Source organism: Falco cherrug, chromosome Z, assembly GCF_023634085.1.
Source record: "Falco cherrug isolate bFalChe1 chromosome Z, bFalChe1.pri, whole genome shotgun sequence".
In the NCBI taxonomy this organism is placed as follows: Eukaryota; Metazoa; Chordata; class Aves; order Falconiformes; family Falconidae; genus Falco; species Falco cherrug.
The window spans coordinates 48215330-48235644 of NC_073720.1; the positions used below are offsets into that span (position 1 = coordinate 48215330).

The 20315-nt window shown below is 39.2% G+C and overlaps 1 protein-coding gene across 6 annotated transcripts in view; it reads right to left on the reverse strand.

Annotated features, from left to right (window-relative positions):
- The window catches only part of SEMA4D (semaphorin 4D), a 97507-nt gene that overhangs the window by 24798 nt on the left and 52394 nt on the right, over positions 1-20315 (reverse strand). For 5 of the 6 annotated variants that reach the window (XM_055698354.1, XM_055698355.1, XM_055698352.1 and 2 more), the window contains exons 2-9: positions 17703-17767; positions 10723-11119; positions 8864-9009; positions 7585-7647; positions 5065-5163; positions 3759-3852; positions 2704-2817; positions 1672-1823 (exon numbers count right to left, since the gene is read on the reverse strand). In XM_055698354.1, coding sequence (XP_055554329.1) covers positions 1672-1823; positions 2704-2817; positions 3759-3852; positions 5065-5163; positions 7585-7647; positions 8864-9009; positions 10723-10819 — 765 coding nt within the window. In that variant the 5' untranslated portion in view covers positions 10820-11119; positions 17703-17767. The remainder of the gene's footprint in view (positions 1-1671; positions 1824-2703; positions 2818-3758; positions 3853-5064; positions 5164-7584; positions 7648-8863; positions 9010-10722; positions 11120-17702; positions 17768-20315) is intronic. The other variant, XM_055698353.1, reaches the window with a different exon arrangement.

Here is a 20315-nt window from a genome sequence, read left to right on the forward strand (position 1 = left end):
TAAGGAAAGTTAGCAGCACTTTTGCATTTAAGAACCACTACTAATACAGCATGAATTTACAAGCCCTGTTATTTTCTAACATTTCACATTTCATCTATAGTAACATGAAATAAGCATTAACATGTTCACAAACAAAAAAGTAAGGAGGCCAAAGGAAAATTAGTTGATTCAAAAAAATAGTGCTGAATTGGTTTTTATCAACACAAAGGGAAGATATGAGACTTACAAAATAACTGTACTTCTGCAACACTTGAAAAATTGAGATGAGCAATGTACTGTTAGAAAAAAACCTGATTTTTAGAACAACTAAGATAAGCATGTAAGTATTATACAGTCGCTTAAGAGAAATAAGTAACGTTGCATTTGTTCAGTGACACCTGAACTGTGATTTAAATTCTAATGTTGCAATATGAACTTAAACTTGCCTGACATTGTTTCATTAGAAGAAATGCAGCAATGGTTTAATCCTGCAAGCAGTTACCACCTTTATAAAGGATCTGCAGTACTAAAGCTTAAAGACGTAAAGATATATTGACTAGAAACACTTCAAAACAGTTAATACTCAAGCTGTAGCTCTGTTACTTCTCTTCAAAAAGCAGGGCATATTTGAACATTATTAATATTTCCTATCATTATCCAATGCTGTTATGCAAAATATTAAGAAAACAGCAAAAATATGAAATATATTAAATATAAATGCTTATAGATTTGCAACTTGCCATTGACTCCTATTTCAAACAAACAGCAGCAATAAAGCTCTCATTCCACAATACTCCCCTCTTCAAGCACGCACAAGCTGTTAGTGGGCAGGCAGCCATAACAATAAGCCTCATGTAAACCTGCCTCCAGCTGCTTGTTTAATGGAAATCTCAAGGGCACTAACTTGTTATTGATGTTTTGACTTCCATGTTTAAATATAAAAAGTAAAGTCAAAATAAAACATTTCAACCTCCAAACGAAACAGCTAGATAAATCTCCTGTTAGGAAAAAAAAGGTCCTGAGGAAATTGATACATTCCACTGAAAAAAAATTTTGTTATTAAATCAATGTTTTCTAGTGGAATAAACCTTTTTCATCAGCAAGATTTTTAACCAACACTCCTCAGTATATACTTGAATCAGCTTAAGACATTGAGACTTAAGCACAACAAGTGTGACAAGATCAGGCTAACCACTTCATGGAAGTCCCATTTGCTACACACCACAGTCAAGAGCTATTCTGCTGTGAGCACAGCTACAGTTTTGTTTGTATACAGCTACTTGAAAGCAACTCGACAAACATCCTATACACTCAGCTCCAATCAAAGTCAGTTCTTCCCAGGGAGCTGTACTTCAACTTCAGTGTGGTTTAAAAAAAAAAAAAAAAAAGCCAGAAGAGAGACTTTACTGTTGCTGGCTTTTGTGGTGATTGTTTTTTTTTTCCCCTGGGGTGGGCAGAACCCTTGGATGTATTAAAATTTCACCATTGTGCAAAATTAAATCAAGTATTTGTTCCCAAAGCAACAATTAGGCTTTCTCAGTTCTGAAGAATTGATCAAAATTTAATTGAACCTATGATTCCCTAGGTTCAACCACTTCCCTTTAACTGGCAATAAGTTCACAATAATAAATACTTTTTAACATACACAACATTCTAGTCAAATGATTAAAAGTAAATTGAACTGTGTCCCACCTTGCACACTCTAGCTATCCTTGGAATCATCAGTTTTCCAACAAATTCATATTCCACAGATACCTCAGTGAAAAAGAAATATATCTTGTCATCTTCTCCATCTGTGCTGTTTTGGTCTGCTCTTATCACATCAGCAAAAACAAAATTGGGCTCTACAGGTGCAAAGAGAAGAATTTTATATTATATGTGTGACTACTAACATGATTACCTCAAAGACCCTCTCGAAGTCCTCTTTCACCCAAACCTCACGCTGCATTTACCTGCTCTCATGTCACTGACCTGCCTATGCAGTTTGCTGTACATAATATGAATAGCATTACTAAAAAAAATAGAGGAGACACCAAAACCACAAACCCTGTATGAAAATAGTAAGATATCAGACCACAGAGATCTCTCAAGTATCCCGTTACTTCAATGTTCCTTAGTCCATACTCAAGCATGGTCACTCACAGGCCTGATGAGGTATCCTCCCTTGCCTGCCTCTCCTCTATTTCAGCTATTAGCTGAAACACTAAAAGTGACGGTATCATTACAAGATGTATTTACAAAACTCAACTCTGTACCCTGTATTCTGTGCTCTTTGGATATAAAGCATCTTTTGGAATATGTTAGCTTCATGATTTTGCTCCTCTTTGGCAAAAGGCCTCTAAGCATTCACAAAAGGTGAATTTTGAAATTCAGGAGCTGAAATCATCAGGAACCATGACCAGCTCAATTTGAAAACCGTTAAAAGACCAAAAACATTCTTTTCCTCACTATATCATAACTATGCTGCATTATTGCAAGGATGAACAATAGATAAAAAACAAACTGGTCTTGAAGATATTTCCTTGTCAACGATGATAAAAATCCTGAAATTTCAAAGATTTCTAAATGGCAGACCCTCACATCTCAGCATACGCCAGAATAACAAAATCCATTCTCTTGGTGGTGTTAGACAGTTGCCCCAGGTAAGACACTTAAAACTCTCTATAAGTGTGCCATTGAAGGAGGAAAACCAATTTGTTTGGGCCATTTCTCATACCCACTTACCATTGAGCCAAGGTATTGCATACTCTGTTCTCAGAGGGCTCTGAGTGGAGTGCCGTGAAATGATAGGTTCACTTCCCAAGAAATTGTAAGAAGTCCCAGAATAAAGCTCTCCATCTTTGACGGAAAAACAAATATTTTAGACTTGCTTATGCACTAGATACCAAAAAGGGTACATAAATATTTCAGGAGCCTATGTAAGCTTAAACTTCCCACAAGAAAAGATAAACAAGGATTTCCTCTAGATTGCCCCAGACATGTCTTCTGTGTTTACATTTCTGCTGACCATTCTCAAGACTAACGCTTCTACACTTGGGTTTAGTATTGCTTTCACACAAGCAACTGGCAAGTCAGCATTGTTTTTGTGGTACTTTTACACTTAGCTTGTAAACCTACAGTTTATGTACAGACATGCAAATTTATTTAAGATATAACACAGAAGTTTTTGAATTACTTTACTCTCTATACCACTATTATTAAAACTCAACTTTAATAATTTGGGCAACAATGCAAGGAGTGTGTTCTTTTCTTTCTCATTCCTGTTTCATGTTACTTTGAACTTCTCTTTTATGATCTTTTGACACCAGGGTCCAGCCATGACCTCTGTTTTCACCAAATCAAGATTCATTGGTGTCTAACCATGCAGTAATACACTGCATGTGTATGTCATTTCCCTGTTTTGTTTCATGGATATGTCTTCAGAAAGCGAAAAAATTCTGCTTGTTAAATTTACTGAAGTGACAGCCATTTATAGTACAAAGGCAGCTGAAGTACATTTGGACTACTTGGTCTAAATACGTTAAACACCTGAACATACAGTTTAAAATCTATTATTTTAAAAGTTGCTCCCAAAACAACCTAGAGTTGTAAGTTCTTTTAAGAAACACACTAAAGGTAGATATTAAAATACTTAACATTGTCACTCTAAATACACAGTAAAGATATAAAAAATATGGATACCATCTACCATTTTTATATCAAGAGACTGGAGAATGACAGTGGAAAAAATCAAACATTTTTATACATAATAACGAGATATATGCAAAGTCTGAACTTACCAACCATAACAGATGTGTAGCTTTGAGCAGGATCAAATGGACATCTGCCCTTACCATCTTCATTTTTACCTCCAAGTTCAAATGAAATTAAATTCTGCAAAAAATCAAGTTGAAAACCACAAAAAAACAACTGTTAGCACTTTTCTTTCAGCCACTTGACTCATGCAAAGGTAACCAAAAAATTAACACTAAATCATGGACTATATCATCACATTCCAGCATCAAAGGCATTTTTTCTAAGATTATAAAAGGCATATGAACTTTCAGAAAATCTTATCAGGTCCAGCAGACAGAAAGGACATGTGAGTGATCCTATGATTTGTGAGGGCAGGAGCAGAACAGAACAGAAGACAAGAAGTGAAATCCAGATAGACCTGAAGAAAGAACACCCAAAAAAAAGCCAGAGAACAGGAAAAGCAGAGAAATTAATTGATACATGGAAAGAGATGGCAATTACTGAATTAGCCTGCACAAAATCTGAGAGTTTTAGAAATCAAGAAGGCTTTCTGAAGTGGATTTAGCAATTTTTAAGATTATGTTAACTTTGTGAGATGGAGCATATACAACTAAATTTTAAAAAGCAACAGAGTCCTTTGGTTGCTATTTTATAAATCCCTGAAAAACTGAGAGAATGATTATCAGAAAGACGACTGAGAACTGTAGCCATAGTATTGGGGAAGTGATCAGTTATACTGTATAACAAAGACATTGGAGGCTAAGGGCAACAACTTCTGGCAATGCTCCAGAGGTGATGGCAGCAGACTTGCAGGTGAGAAAGAAAAAAACCCCAAATAATTACAAGATTTCTCAATTTCAGAACTGTTAAAGAGCTGCAGTAAGGAGAATGATACAAGAGTCTACAGCAAAAGAAGAGCGTTTTGATTTTGCACCAAGACTTCACTCTGAAGCACTCAACACTATGCAGCTGTGGCATAGCCAGGAGCAAAGACAGGAATGCGAGACATTTCAGGTAGATTTGGTAATGGAAGGAAGTCACCAAGAATGTCATTTCAGTTTTAGAAATCGTTTTTATGCTAACACACAATACACAAAGAATTATAAAAGCTAAGAAAAAGTAAATCCACAGTTAAACAAGATGAATCAATAATTCAGTAAGTGCTTTGAAAAAGGAACAGTAGTTTATTCCCATACTCTATCATTACTGTGGGATGGTGTAATAAATGCTTCAAATGTTACAACCTGCACTGAAATTGCAACAGTCTTTGGGGATGGAAATTAACTCATTGTTTAAATGAGCTGCTTTTAAAGTTACCATTGTTGGGTCCAAACATATGTACATTCTTACCAGGTAATCACATGTTGGCTGAAATGCATTCGTTCCACACACATAGAGAAAAGTATCATTCAGCTGTTGCAAGACACGCACATAATTACGACACTCTGTCTGTAACAGAAGATAAAAAAAAGATAAGCCACAGCTTGGTAACAATAAAGTTGTGCTGTCAGCTCCTCTGTTTGCTGCTACCTATGCCACGCCACACCACACCACCAAGGCTGGATGATACAAGCACCACTGGGACACCATCCATCTTAATCTCCAGAAGCTCTAGTCCTGCAGCATCTGGTTTCCTACAGCCAGTAGCACACAGCTGCCTCAGTATACCCATCAGGGTAGCACGACCAAGTGCTGAGCCACATATGCTCAGTATGGTGCATCTCAAGTTGTTCCATGGAAGCACAAGCCATGGGAACAACCAGTTAAACATGGAGTAAGTTTTAGACTTTGTCAACCCTTGTAAGCCTAGATGAAACACTGATAGTCAAGTTATTTCTTGAGAGAGAAATCTCTAATGCCATTAAATTAGCTACAAAGCTTTATCACTTTTATCTGTCCTTTTTTTTAGCTCTTGATATCAAGTCCTCTTTCATCCAAGGAAGCTTCGTAATTTCTTTGGCTCTAAAATAGAACAAGGAGTTTGAGCAAAGTCTTTAATAAAGGATACCATAAAGTTTCATAATAATAACGAAGAAAAACAACTCTAAACATCCACTTAGGGAGAAAGGAAAAAATAACAGTATAAACACCACCCCTTAATACTTGCTGGTGCACAGCCAGATACCACCACTGCTATCTGGTATGGAACCAGATGGTTCCATAAACTAAAGTATAAGCACTGTTCTCACTCTTCCTTCTTATGAGCCAAACCAGGTATTTCTGTGACTGTATGGTGGGTTCGGTATGACAAAACTGGGTGGAAAAAAGAGCAAAACCAGTTTTCTGCCAGATAAGGTCCTTGAACGGCTGTGTAAGTGCTTTTTGCTGCCATTAAACAGCATAGTGGTGATGGGTGGGGGAAAGGACTGCCCATTTAGCTATAAGAAATAGTAGTAGTGGCTTAATACCTTGACCTTTGAATAATATATATAGACATATACCTTGAAACTGTTGCACTATGCAAAACACCGTGGCTATAACATAAATGTGACTAGAAAAAGGTTATGAGAACAGAGAGGAAAAAACATGGCTGGCAGTAGGTGTGACTTGCTAAACAGGGGACAGGAAAAACAAAGAAAAAGAAGTCTGGAGGTCTGGCAAAGCACCTAACATCTGCTCTAACACCAGTAATCTCTGCCGTGGACTGGTGGAGATATGCTCAACTGTACACAAGTGAGAAAAATCACATCTCTCATATTCATCATGGCTGTATCTGAGTATTATTACTTGTAACCCCAACTGAACCTGGAGAACAGAAAGAACACTGTGTGCACCCTGAAGAGGCAGACAAGGAGGAAATGTCCCTTAACTACTCGTCACACCTTGTGTTAGGATAACACATTGATATTGCCAGTCAAAGAAAAGGCAGTAAGCCAAGCCAACAGAGTGCCCACTCTGACCCCAGAAGCCCCATGAATGCAAGATGCCTATCAGCCCTGGATGCAGCACCTGGGATTTTATAAGTGTGATGCAAAGAGACTGCAAGATCACAGGTGCTGATGCGAAATCCCAGCAAGTGTAGACTAGGACTGCTTTTAGTATTTGCAAGGCTTGCAGACTTTTCCAGACCTGTGCTAAAAGCCTGACCATCAGCCTTGCCCTGCGAACTCTCACTTTACTCTATCACTATGTGGCATTACACAGGAGGAAAAGCAGCATCCACATACAGCCAACCACCTCAAGCAAACCATCTCCACAGAAAGGCAAAATGAGCAAGCCAGCCTGGCTGCTGGCAGTCACAAGAGGTCTGTGGCCCCCAGAAATACCAAGGGATCCCAAGGGCTGAGCTGCCTGCACTGCTGAGCTGGCAGGAAACCAGGCCACTCAGGTGGCAGGGAGCTGTCCGAACAGTCACACCAGCAAGGGTCACACCCGCTGAGTACCACAATAAGGATATATGTAGTTAGTGAAAAATACACTGGTGGAACAGCACTGGCCTAATAAATAAATCCCATGACCTAAAACAAAGCAAACAAAATTATCAGTCATTTTGCAAAATCAAATGCTGGGAAGGAATTACTGCAATAACAAAACACAACAGTTGCTATTAATTACCTCAATGAAAGTAATACTGGTTTATCATTTTAATGGAAAAACTTGTAACATTAAGCACACATCAGGATGTGTTCGGATTTTCAAACATTCAAATAATATTCACCAGCAAGAAATAATTAACATAAGAATTTAAAAATAATATAAAAAAGACTAAACTAAGCATGCTGCAGTTCCTAAAGCTCAAGTTAATTAAAGAATTTAGGTGGTTATTTGAAAATTTTAAATTTCAAACAGTTGAAGCCTTTCTTCTTTTAATATCATTCCTCTTAAGTGAGATATATAACATCCTTCTCAAAGTTCAATAAAAGTACATACCTGTTCTGATTTGCCCTTGACTGCACATTTAGTCCTTTTATCTTCTGTGACCTTCCAGTGTAACTAAGTGAAAATATAAACAAAAAGGCCCATTCAAAGGACTTTAATTCAATGCAAGGTCTGAAAATCTTGCAATAACACACAAAAAAGGCAATCCTAAGGTTATCTGCAGCAAATGCAAGGCCATTTTGCAAGTAGTTTCCAAAGGTTCAAAGCCATTCTTTTCTGAGGAGGTGACACTTCCGAATCCATGTGCCTTAAGCAGGACTAAACCACTGCTATTGTGCTTTGGGTTCATCATGAGGGTTTCCCATCAAATTCCTAATGAAGTTCTATTACCATATGCATAAGATAAGTACAACTGTAACGGTTTTAAGTACTTCTCCATTTCCTTCACAGCTGAATGAAAAACATTTTGGGGAGGGGGAAATCAAAGAAAACTTATTGGATCAATTTATACTATACGGAGAAGTCCAATATTGACAGTTACATGCACTCATAGAACAAATTTTATATGCTGGTGAAATTGCCCACCACCACTCAGAAGTATTTTGTTCAGACTAAAAATGACATAAGCATCTTCCAAAACATCCCAGGTGAGACTTCATGCCATGTCTCTGAAGCGTCTGCCTGTGCTGCTGATGGGATGAGAAGCAGGAGCCTGAGAAGGACTGAAGCAATATAGCGTTAGCAGACTTCTGCGTGGGCTATTCTACTCTGAGAGGCCAGTGTCAAGCACATCCAGAGTATCTCTCTTAAGCAAACTGGATCAGACCTGTCTGCAACCACTGCCTGCTGTCCAGACACACCTAGAGACACAAAACAGAAGCTGAAACTGAAAGGACAGGGCCTTTATTTCACATGAAGTACATCTGCAGCCTGCCACTCCTGAGCAAGCTCCAATTTTGCTTCTGGTTTTTGGATTAGATTACCTTCTGATTCAGATCAATAGGACATGGCCCACTCTATAATAAATATTTGTAAGAAACACCATTACAGATGATACCCAAAGTCTCTCCAGTCCATGGTCCTGTTCCCAGGAAAATACCTAAGGAGACCTCCAACCACTTACTTATATCTAACTTCTCTTTTCTTCCTCTCATCTGATGGCATGTTTTACACTATAGCATCTTCCAGAAATAACCATCTTTCAGGCATAGTCCACTGAGTATTTTCTCTTTTAGGTACCTACCACCTAAAATGCAGTGCTAATACCAGGAAATGAAGTCAAATTTAGAGTATGATTTTTACATAGAGGATAGTGTATTGAAATGCATACCTCGTGCTGCTTTTCAGCAATATTCACTGCGTTTAATGCAAAAATCACTTCTCTGGCTCCTACATATAGAACATCTTTGTCTTCACTTAACAGCAGGGTTGAATAGTTTGACACTTCCGATTCATGAAAATGTATTAGCTGAACCTCTGTTGAAATGAAAGAAAAATAGTACCTCAAGAAGAAAACATGATTACTTAGGGTCAAGTTTACGGGTCATTTTTCTAAGCTGTTTAACAGCCGTTGGGTATCTTGACAACAACAAAGGTTAGGTGGGACAACCCATGTAATAGAGAAGAGATCCCTCAGAATCTTGGTTCAGCAGAAACAGCTGCTTCCATAATGAATAGCAAAATCACTGGTCCCTGATTTCTCGTTCAATTTCAAATGCCTTAACACTTCCTCTTGTAGTGATCCCTATAAATAACATCTTCCTTCATTTTTTTCCTGCCTGTTAATTCTGTTTTTTTCTAACCTTCCACTTCCCACATCCACTGTCAGGTCCTTCCTCACCTTTTCCCTTCCACATACCCACCTACTGCAGAGAAAGTCACATCAAACACCACATCCCTTGCAACCACCCCAAAAAATCTCACCAAAACCCTGTATCTTCAAAAGACAACACTTCAGCATATTATCACAGCAGAAAGATGACAAAGAAGCTAAAAAGAAACCATTTACAGAGGGTCAATAAGCTGATTTTTAAGTGCAGACCAGAGATGAAATTTACATGATAAAAACAAGTAACATGAGGGAAAATCAAGACGAAAAGGGAAAAGATGAGAGTAAGAGGGAGACACAAGGGAAAAGGCAGTGGAATGAGGAAGCATGCAGACTGGAATAGGATGGCTTGGAGAAAGATGACACAAAATGACTGATGTACAAAAGTATTTTTTCTGCATGTACAACCATAATGGAAAAATGACTGAAAGCTTGGGAGACCGTATTTTGTGCAAGAGACTACCACAAGATTAGTTGGGTGTTTGTTGTTGTTTTTTTTTAAGATACAGGCAGAAAACAATGCACTATTGCTCCCAATTCTAACATTAAAAATAGCACATTTTCAACTATAGTACTCCAGAAACATTAAACTAGATTCTCAAACATGTCATTTTAAGATCTTTTACTGGGCAGAAAAGTTTTCCCCAAATGGATAAACTGGTTCATACAACCCTCTCTGTTCTTTCCTCTGCTGAACTACATTCCCCCTCCTAATCAAAGCAGGATTCCCATATTTAAATGCAACAATCTTTAGCAGATAGAGACAGGAAGAAATAGCAGGAATGAAAATAAATCCCATTTATTTTGAGTAATTTGGATGTGGATCAAAAGTGTATTACCATAATGCCATTAAACAACAACTTACAAAATTTTAACTATTATAGAAGAGAATCAAGGAGTCTAAGCAGGAACTACCAAACCATGTCTAGACCATTCTTTCTGAAAAGTTACTTCAGCATCTCACTAATTGCTATACCAATAAACAGGAAAAACACTTGCTACAGTACCTCATAAATCATTTTACCGCTTAATCTCCATCTGTCTTTTCCTACAGTATGACTACTCAGTATTTAATATCCTTATTTAAGGCTGCTTCTTCATACTGCCCAAATACTTGTTTGGTTTAGTTTTGTTAAGCACACCTGATTAAGCAATTTTAGTAACTAACCACTGGTAAAGGAGGACCCAAACACAAAATATCCCTGTCCTAAGCACTTCATAAGCTAAGCAAAGCCAGCAACACCTGATCAAACTTGCAGCACGCAGGCTTGAAGAACACAAAGCCTCCATGAGTTTCAGATCCCACAGAAACCCTGAGGTTGCGTTAACATGCAGTATTACACTAAAGTTTCTCTGCTTACCTCTGTGCTCCCAAGTGATCCTCGGTACTGGGCCAAATGCTACGGCCACTTCCACTACCAGACCCCAAACTGCATACAAAGCACAGAGAGCCATCATCTTCAGTGTCCTTGCTCTTCAGGGCTCCTTGAATAACTGTGGCAGGGAGTGTTTCTTCAGGAGAAGAAATGCAAATCCCAGGCAGTATTAAAGACCAGGCATTTCAGACCGTAAAAGCAGCGCAACAAGGCAGGCTACAACAACTGTACAAGTACGTGCTTTTTAGCAGATCACTTCAAGGGAACGCACATTTTCCAGGATGCTGCGTACAGAAAACTGCCCACACTGTCCACAGGCTGCAGAACTGCTGAGAAGCGCAGCTGAGCGCATTCTTCTGTTCCGTTGCAGAAATAAATGATGCTGTGGAGAGAGGGGGGGAGCAAGAAGTAGAAAAGAAAGCAAACTGAGTACTGCCAAAAATAGCACATTGTATGCACTCATCTTGCAATACTTCTACAGATGTCTGAATAGCTTAATTTGGATAAAGGGTACATTAACTAGTAAAAATACGATTCTTAAAAATAAGATACACATTACATGGCAAATAGGCAATAAATGAAAGCAATATTTTTAATCTAGGCTGCCAAGTATAATTATTTTGAACTGTCACTTATGTTTAATGCACTAGATTTTAGTTATGTATTTTCTTATTTTTTGGGTCAAATAAAATTCCACCTCCATGATAAATGATAAACAAAGATAACAAACATCATGACTCAGTTCAGAGAGCAAGGGACATAACAAGGGCAGCATTAACCGTAAGCATCAGTTACACAAACCTGCCACACCTCCTCCCATCTTTGGAATCTTACGAACAAAAAGTGTCATTTTTAGCAAAGTCTTCTCATACTACTAATGCATTCAAGGTGAGTGGGGGTAGAAAGAAATAAAGCTACAGAAACAAAGAGCTAATGCAGTACATACAAAAAGAAAAGGAATAAAATTCTTAAACACTAGAACTGCTAGACAGTCACATGAAAGTCACTGTCTCTGAGCCACCCATTACTCTCAGGCCCAGAAAGCACCAGGAAGGCTTGTCCTCGGCAATCAACAAAACCATCCACTGCTTTCTACACCATGTTCCACAAGTCTCCACGGGTCCCATCTTTTTACATCCACTCCTACATCGAGACTTGTTTAAGTCTTTGCTAGGAGAATGGAATGCATTCATCAATGACTAGATTACTGCATATGGATACATATTAAGGGCTTTACACTCAGGGGGTGTGGGATGGTGAGAAAAGCACACTGTCCTTTGCAGCAGGGCACAGAAGGTGCTAGGTTTACATCATGCCATGGCCTGAGACAATAGTGTGACACTACCAAGAGACATGCCACAATCCAAGATAACTGCAATACCTAGAGGTCATCCAGCATGATGGCAAGGGAGAGCTACAAAATCCTTAGTAGTATTCAAGAGGAAAGGGGCAGCACTTGCAGAGAAGAGAAAAACTAAGGTGAAGCTGCAGCAAGAACGCCTAAGGACAAGTGTGCTACTGATAGCCTCTTTGGGAGGACGAGGCCCTGAGTTTAAGCAGGCAAAGACAGGGCAACTCTGAGAAGGGCAGCCATCTGCTACACAGAACTAGTGTGGCTGAGTGGAAGACTGACAAATACATTAGAAACTTTTACACCTCCTTAACTAAAGGATCACAGGCAAGGTTAAAAAAAAAAAATCAAAACATCTTTTATTCCTACAAGTCTTTTGTCTACTACAAAAAAACCACACAAACCCACAACGTGCTGAAGTTGAAACTGTAATTTTTAAATTTTTTTTTTGTTTGTTTGGGGGTTTTTTGTTTCAGTTGTAGTAAGTACTTTGGATCAGATTCATCTGCTTGTAATTGAGCCATACAAATAACTTTGCTTTTTAAGGCATCACATTTTCAGTTAAGCTTACTGGGCTTGTTTGTCTGTCTTGCACCCCTTCCTGTTTATTATTATATATAAGCAATTCACATTTTGCTCTCCAGTCTTAACAAGTGGCCCACTCGTCAGAGTTGCAAAGTATCACACAACCATATTCTGAGGCAGATAGCTTTACAGGTATTTAGAGAGTGAACAGTAGTTCAATGATTAAGTTCAAGGCAGTTTAGCAATTTTAACAGAAATAAGGGGGAAAAAACAGCAGTTTGAAGAAAGATCTCTGAGCCATTATTTCTACTACACTGCTAGTTCTTTTTTTTATGCAATCTTTTGTTACTGAAAAGACTCCACATAGTTGTGTAGATTTTTTTTTTAAAAAGACAGCCAGAACATCATTATTCAGAACAGTCCCAATGATAAGCAATCATTTGTGTACAATATAATACAGTAGAGATGTCTACAGACAAGACTTCTGAAGCCCTGTAAATTATCTAGACTTCAAAATAGGATTAGCAAATCTATGCACTCAAGGGAAAATTGGGAGTCTCCCTCCAACCACGGTTACACTCCTAGCCTAGCTCACCTACCTCAGAAAATGCACAACGAAAACAAAATCTGAAACAAATTACATTAACTTTTGAAGAAGGCAAAAGGTCTGGTTGGGTTAGCTAGTGCCTCCTTTACTGTGTGGCCAGAGAATTGCTCTGGCCACGCTAAGCAGACATCATTTCATTCCCACTGTGTAGGTTCACAAAACAGGCCCCTTTCCACATTAATAAGTTTTCCTTGTGGGACATTATTTGTCAATCTAAGGTCAAATTCTGCACATTAAAAAGAGGGAGTGAACATTAGACTACAGTGAACATTAAATGCCAAATCATGCAAGATCCATTTTGTTCTCATTCCTATTACTTTAAATAGAGATGAAAATGCACTCAGGACTTTGTCCTTTAATTTAGCCTTCAATTTAATTACTCTTCCACCCTCCCTTTCCTGTGCTGAAAATTTTCTGGAATACCTCCTTCACTGACATCCACTGGGAAGTCATCCATAATCTAATATGAACCTGTTTTTATGTAACACAAGGGGTAGAAGAAAGGAGGGGAGTGGGGGGAAGGCCCAGACAATGGCCTAATTTCCAAATTAGCTCAGTTCCATCAGTGTTCACTGGCTTTGATTAAATTTGAGTGCTGTGCATTCCTGAAAATGTAGGTCTCCTAGTGCTTTAGGTTTTACTCCTAAAACTGAGCCATAATTTTCTTGAAAACAAGAACATTTAAGAAGTAAAGCTGAAAGAAGCTTGAAATGCTTAGTTACATAATTAAACTCTAATTAATGTGAACTCCAGGTTCTGTTTTCTGCAAAACTGCTGCAAATTTTTCAAGGTAAATTTAAACTAGCAATTAATTTAGGCACTCTGCTGCTGATCTTTTTAAATCGATGTATAATGACAAACTGGAGCAAAATAATACATACACTACTTCCATAAGTCTTCCGTAATACTTGTATTTATGGTGACTAAAACCAGGGCAACTACAGAAGAAGAAACAATCAACAGAGCTCCTGTCAGTTTGGCAGAGCGCAGCTGGAAGTTCAGAGCTGTGAACATTCCCGTTGACATGCATAATTTTAGTGCACAGGCAAAGAAACAGAAAAAGACATATTTCTGCTCTCTTAAAGGACTGAAAATCAGAACTGTTAGAAATAAAAATTTCAGGCCGCCCAAGTTCTAATAGGGAATACTAGCACTAACTATGAAAGCAGAGAGTTGCAATGGCAACCTGACTGTTGCCAAGATCAAAAAGCATCTGGTTCTTACATTGCCTCTGTCAGTGGGCATCAAGAAACACTGCTTCAGCCCACCTTCTAGAAAAATGCAAAACATTACCCCTGCAATAGGAGACGCCGAAAAACCAACAATGGGAAGAAGACTGCCATCTTTTCTATCCTCCAGGACACAGAGGCAAAGTAAGCATGAAGACGTATTTGTGAACATGGAACTGCATCTTTCACAGTTTCAGTTCTGCAATCCTTATCAGTACCAAATTAATATCTTGGTAAGCAGTTAAACACAGCAACAGAAACCCAGAGGTCAGTGTCTACTTCCCCAGTCAGCATAGTAAAGCTGGACTCAAGTGTGGAAGTAGTGCACATACAAGATGCACAAGCTATCTAAATTGTGGAATTTCGAAGTTAGGAAATGTCCCATTTTGCAATCCTAATTTTGAAATCTTTTCTTCTAATAATAAATACTTAGCTGCATTGTGCAACTTCTGAATTCCGCTCAGTATTACACAAATTGCTAAATGGATCTATCTTTATCTTCTCTATGAAGGTTAAAACTGTATGAGAACTTTCTGATACACTCGCAGCAGTCTTACATAGTTATAGCTAGGACCCTTGCAATACCCGAGAAATGACCGTTACCATCACAGAGTACCCAGCCTCTCCCTGGAGAAAGCCAAACAGGCACTGGCTGTCATGGCCTAAACGTGTCACTCCTTTCATGACACTCCAGGCACATCAAGTGTTCACTTTGTTTTCCTCCATTTGTATTGCATTTTATTCTCCTCCACAGGGTTATCTTTTCTTGCAATCCCCCACCTACTCTGTGCTTATGCTTCCACCCGTGCTGCCCCCACCACCTCCTTCCCAACACAAGCACTGTACAACTAACTACACAACCACAGCTGATGTGAGCCCATCCCAGTGAGGCCACCAGACAAGAGAGTGCCCTTCTTTGGGCAAGAAGCAAGACCTTCCAGGAAATCACTTTCACACCACTCGCAGTCCAGGCACAGCACAGGGCCTCACAGCAAGCTGCAACTGACCGCAAGGCATTCTGCCTTCCCACCACCCAAGAGCAAAAAAATCACAGCCCATTTCCCAGGGAGCCTACCCTGCTATTTTTATATTTTCTAAAAAAAAACACACACTGAAATAATTATTCATTTGTAAAACTTTTAAGTTACTATGATGAGGAATATGAAGCTCAATACGGACAGGCAAACCTGAGCTAATTGCTTCCTCCAGCAGGAAGAGGGAGGCGGTTGTCTTTAAAGGATTCATCTGTCAGAGGGCACAAATTGCAAGTTCACCCAAAAATAACTTTTTTCAAAGGCTTTTGAAAGCTTAACACAATACAGACCCGATTCAATGTTTACTGATGCCTATTTGATAAAGACTTTAAGACTTCATACATGAAAAAACAAACCACAGAACTCCCACTGTGAGATTTTGCTTAAACCTGATTTTTTCAATTTGCCCCAGAGTTTTGTTTACACTAACAGAAGAAAAAGTTAGCAACACTTGCATTTTAAGTAATCAAAATTACACAGTAAGAAGTGTACAGTTTACCTTTGACAGCTGAGTTTTATTTACATAGTTTATTTTAAACCAGTAAGGACAGGCTGGATATATCCTTTGCTTTAGTTCTCACCCTTTCAAAACCTCAAGCACAGTGTCATTTTTACACTGTCTCATGAAAAACATGATTTTTACAACCTTTTCCTTGTTATACAATATATAAGGACTCATCTTCTGCTGAGTTAAGTTAAAACCTCAAACTAGCAGGCCAGTAGCCCTCTATGGCTAACATACATGTAGAGCATTGGGCTATTTACTTTTCAAACTGCAACCAGAATACTTTGTAGTTGCTAGGTGCTTACAAATTAGATGAAGCTTTTTAAGATAATCTGATGTGGTCTTTACCTCCACCACAAAGCTTGCTGGAAGAGGTGCAGTAGTGCTTATAAGAGGATAAAAATTCTAAGGAAATTCAGATTCCCAGTTTCAGGCTGAAACCTTCAGTGAAGACAAATTTAATATTTCCCAGATTCTACATGATAAACACGCCATCAAGTAGGAGTACACTTGGGAAACTTATGCTTGAGCTTAAAGCACAGAATATTTATACTCAGTGGAACTCTTCGAGAGATCCTTTGGAGACGGGGGAGGCAAAGATTACAAGACAATGTGTTACGATGCCAAAAAAACTAAAAAAAAAGTGCAAAAATTACAAGATTACAAATAGGAGTTAAAATTCCTATTTATCAGGTTATTATGGGTGGATTGTTAGAAATATCATGTTAGCCTTCAATTCCAAAGAGCAACAGGAAAGAACAAACAGGTTCGCTTCTGCTTGTGTTGCCTTTCTTTAAGAAAAAGAAAGCTAACTCCATCCTTGAACAAGTCGACCTCTGTGCCATCAGAGGTTGTAGGCATTGTCATGGGTCCCCAGCCTGGCTGCACAGAAACAAAATTGTTAATGCAACTACATAGATGATCAGTGGGACCCAACCACAGCTGCAGTGCCAGCATCTCCTGCTAACCTGGATGCTGAGCTATGCCAAATCCAGAACAAGAGCTGCCTGGGGGATAGATATATTTTAACACCCTTTTCTGCCTCATGGGGTTCTCCCAGATATATTACCTGGGTTGTGACAGTGTCAACACTGCAGTGAAAACTGTTCCAAGGATCAAGAAATCATCCCTGAAATTCCAAGTTCATCTTCCCCTACCACGTAAATATAGTCTCACAATAAAAAAATACTGCTCAGCTTCTTCCTCATTTCTTCTTGGTCTTATAGGACTGAGTCAAAGTTATCTGAAGATTCCTACTGGCAACTATTGGCACTCAGTATCTGCATGTCTAAATTACAGGCATGCATGCTTTTAAAAGAAAAAAAAAAAACAACTAACCTAGGTGTCCAGCAACACTTTGAAAGATCCAAAACGCCTCTGAAAGCAAGCCCAGCACCCTCTTACATACATAAACTGTGTAAAACAGGACCTTTCACTGGTAACTAAAGCACAGGTAAACATACAATATGTCCTTGAATGGAAAAAGTCCCTTTTCTAATAAGTTTCTTGAGGAGTAATCTGGCCTTGAAGCAAAACAAAGCAATAAATACAGCTTATCAATAAATGCTTATTTATGTTTTACTGTATGAATTAAGTGTCTAAGTGTTATTGCAGTGTTTATTTGGTTTATGAACAAGGACACCTCTAACAGCCACCGCAAATCCATCACAACCCCCGTGCTGCAAGGGGGTACCCCTAGTTTCACTGTACGCACCTGTCACACCTTGGAGCCTCCCTGCACACCCCTGGAGCTATGGAGCTGTCAGAAACACGTCCTTTCTGCAAAGAGATAAGAAACAAGGTTTGACATCATTACCACACAAACCTGAAGGGCAAGTTTTGATATGAGAATTATAATAAATCCTCCCCCTAAAAGTTTGGCTTTTATTTTGCAGATTACCAGGGCAGACTGTGACAGAAACCAGAACCAATATATTTGCATCCAATGAGCCAAGATCCTGACGCTACACTTAACACAAAGAACTATTAAGCAGTCCTGACAAAAGGCATACACACCAGCCCTTTCCAAACTCAATTTGCTTCCCCAATCCCAAGATGGGCAGTAACTACTCATTACAAAATTATTCAGCATTTGTATTGCAGCAGCAAGTTACTGATCCTGGCAAGCGTCAGGACCTCTATTAGCCGGTACAGGACCTACAAAGAAAGTTCAGAAAGGCTAGATACCAGCCAGCCCCACAAACAGGTACATTTACTAAATCCATATAAAGCAGTTCCAACTCTCTCCTTTGTTACTGAAAGACTGTATTATGCACAAGCCTTGAACAAGTGTATCTGGATATTTATGACAAAACCTCACACGTTCATATTTATTTTGGTGTAATAGAAGAACAGTGGGCTACTCCGAAGCAATCACAATAGGGCGCATGATGCATTTATCCCAATACTGTTGTAGGTAACACAGTTCTACTACATATGCAGACTTGTAATACTATTACATCAGCTTGTATTTAGCATATGTACTTCCTACTGTTCACCCAACTACTTTTAGAAGGGTGTGGGCTAACTGAAGGGATAGTGTTTTAAAATGCATGGGTTTGATCTGGATTTCACTGAAGTTAACAGTAAGAGGGTTCACACTGATGCAAACAGGAAAAAGGTACACTTAAAGAATCCCCACGGCACATCTGAGGGCTTCGCTCTTGATCCAGAAGATTATAACTAAAGGCTCACAAGACAGAAGGCCTCAAAAGAAACAGGCCAGACAAAATTACAAGCAACAGCTCAATTTTGCAGGTCTCTAAGCAAATGAAAAGCCTACATAGGGTCTTTTCAAAGGCATAGTGTCTGCCCTGCCCTTCAACAGTGTATATTTTATGGCTGCCAGAAGAGCACCAGGTATCAAACAAGCATATCAACCCCACTTTTGTTTACATAAAGATCTTTCCAAAATGGTTTGGATCTTTTGTTTTATAGAGAGGGGAATGTAGCCTGATTCTCCCCACAATGTTTTTTCAACAAGATGCCCCATGGAAATCCTTTGCCTATCTATGCTATTACCCACTGGATGTGTTTCACAAGCACTAGCAGCATATAACTCACCAATTTTTACTGTAAAAAACACCATCTACCTTTCGTTCTGCTGGAGAAAATCTGCTGTGAATCATCTGACCAGTTATGAAGTGCTCCATAAACCAGCTTACACAAGATCTTCTCTATGGATGTAGCTACTCAATGTTTCAGTGGAGAGTTAAAATTTACAAAAATTGCTGCTTGGTACCAAGAGGCCATTGATTGTCACAGTCACTATTCTTAACCAGACTTTTCAGATCCCAGCATGCTTCCTTACAGCTTATTACTTGCAAAGCAAAAAAAAAAAAAGGTATCATCATCCATTTTAGCTGTAGGTACCTTAAGGGGAAAAGAAAATTCTTTTGCCTCTGCTGAGAAAGGACTTCTAGCAGCCTGTGGCTTGTATGAGCACTTTCATTATAACAAAGCACTCTAAATATACAGCTACAGTAGGTGTCAAACTGCTCATTAAAACCCTTGCAGCATATCAGCTGACCTGCAGACCTCACTAGCTCCAGGTTTCTGAGCTAGGGTCTGAAGTCACTGGGGATCCAAGAGCCAGATGGGCAGGTGGCTGGAGCCCAGGCCAGCTCTCAGATCTCCACAGAGGTGGGGAGAGGCAGAAGAGCTGCAAGGACTTTGAAGCTGCAGCACCTCAGCTCAAGAATTCCCCTCCCAAAGGCAGTGCATCCCTCCTCAGTTTGCACCTTGGGAAGGGGCCCCCAACCACTGGTGTTTCTGGCAGAGAAGCCCACAGACACAGGGCTGAGTGTCATTTGCAAGTAGGGGCTGATTCTTCTTTGATCATGCAGCTGCTGGCTGCCTGTCAGGACACCACCTGTAGTCATGCTATGCACATGAATAACTGCTCACACCTTGCCAAAAACTATGACACAATGCAACCCTTTAATCCAACCAGGACTTGAGTTTGAAATCCATGTAAGCACTGCAGGTTTGCAGGCACCTTTTGGGTATTCTTGTTTGACCCAAGCCTCACAGGTGATCCCTTAAAGCAGGCACTGCAGGAGGTCCCTAACAAACCTTATATACTGCCAGATTTTAATAGTGAAAACACTATCTCAGCGTAAACTTAAGGCAAAAAAAATCCCTGTTTCTTCTGGTAACAATTGCTTAAGCTTGGGGGAAGGTACAGGAACAAGAAGAAATTATACCACGAAAAGCTCATTATTTTGACAACTGTGACTAAGTCCTCAAAGATTAAAGAAAACACCTACTGGATTATACATGAAAGCCTGGAATATATTTAGAGTAACATGATAGTCACCGTAAGGAA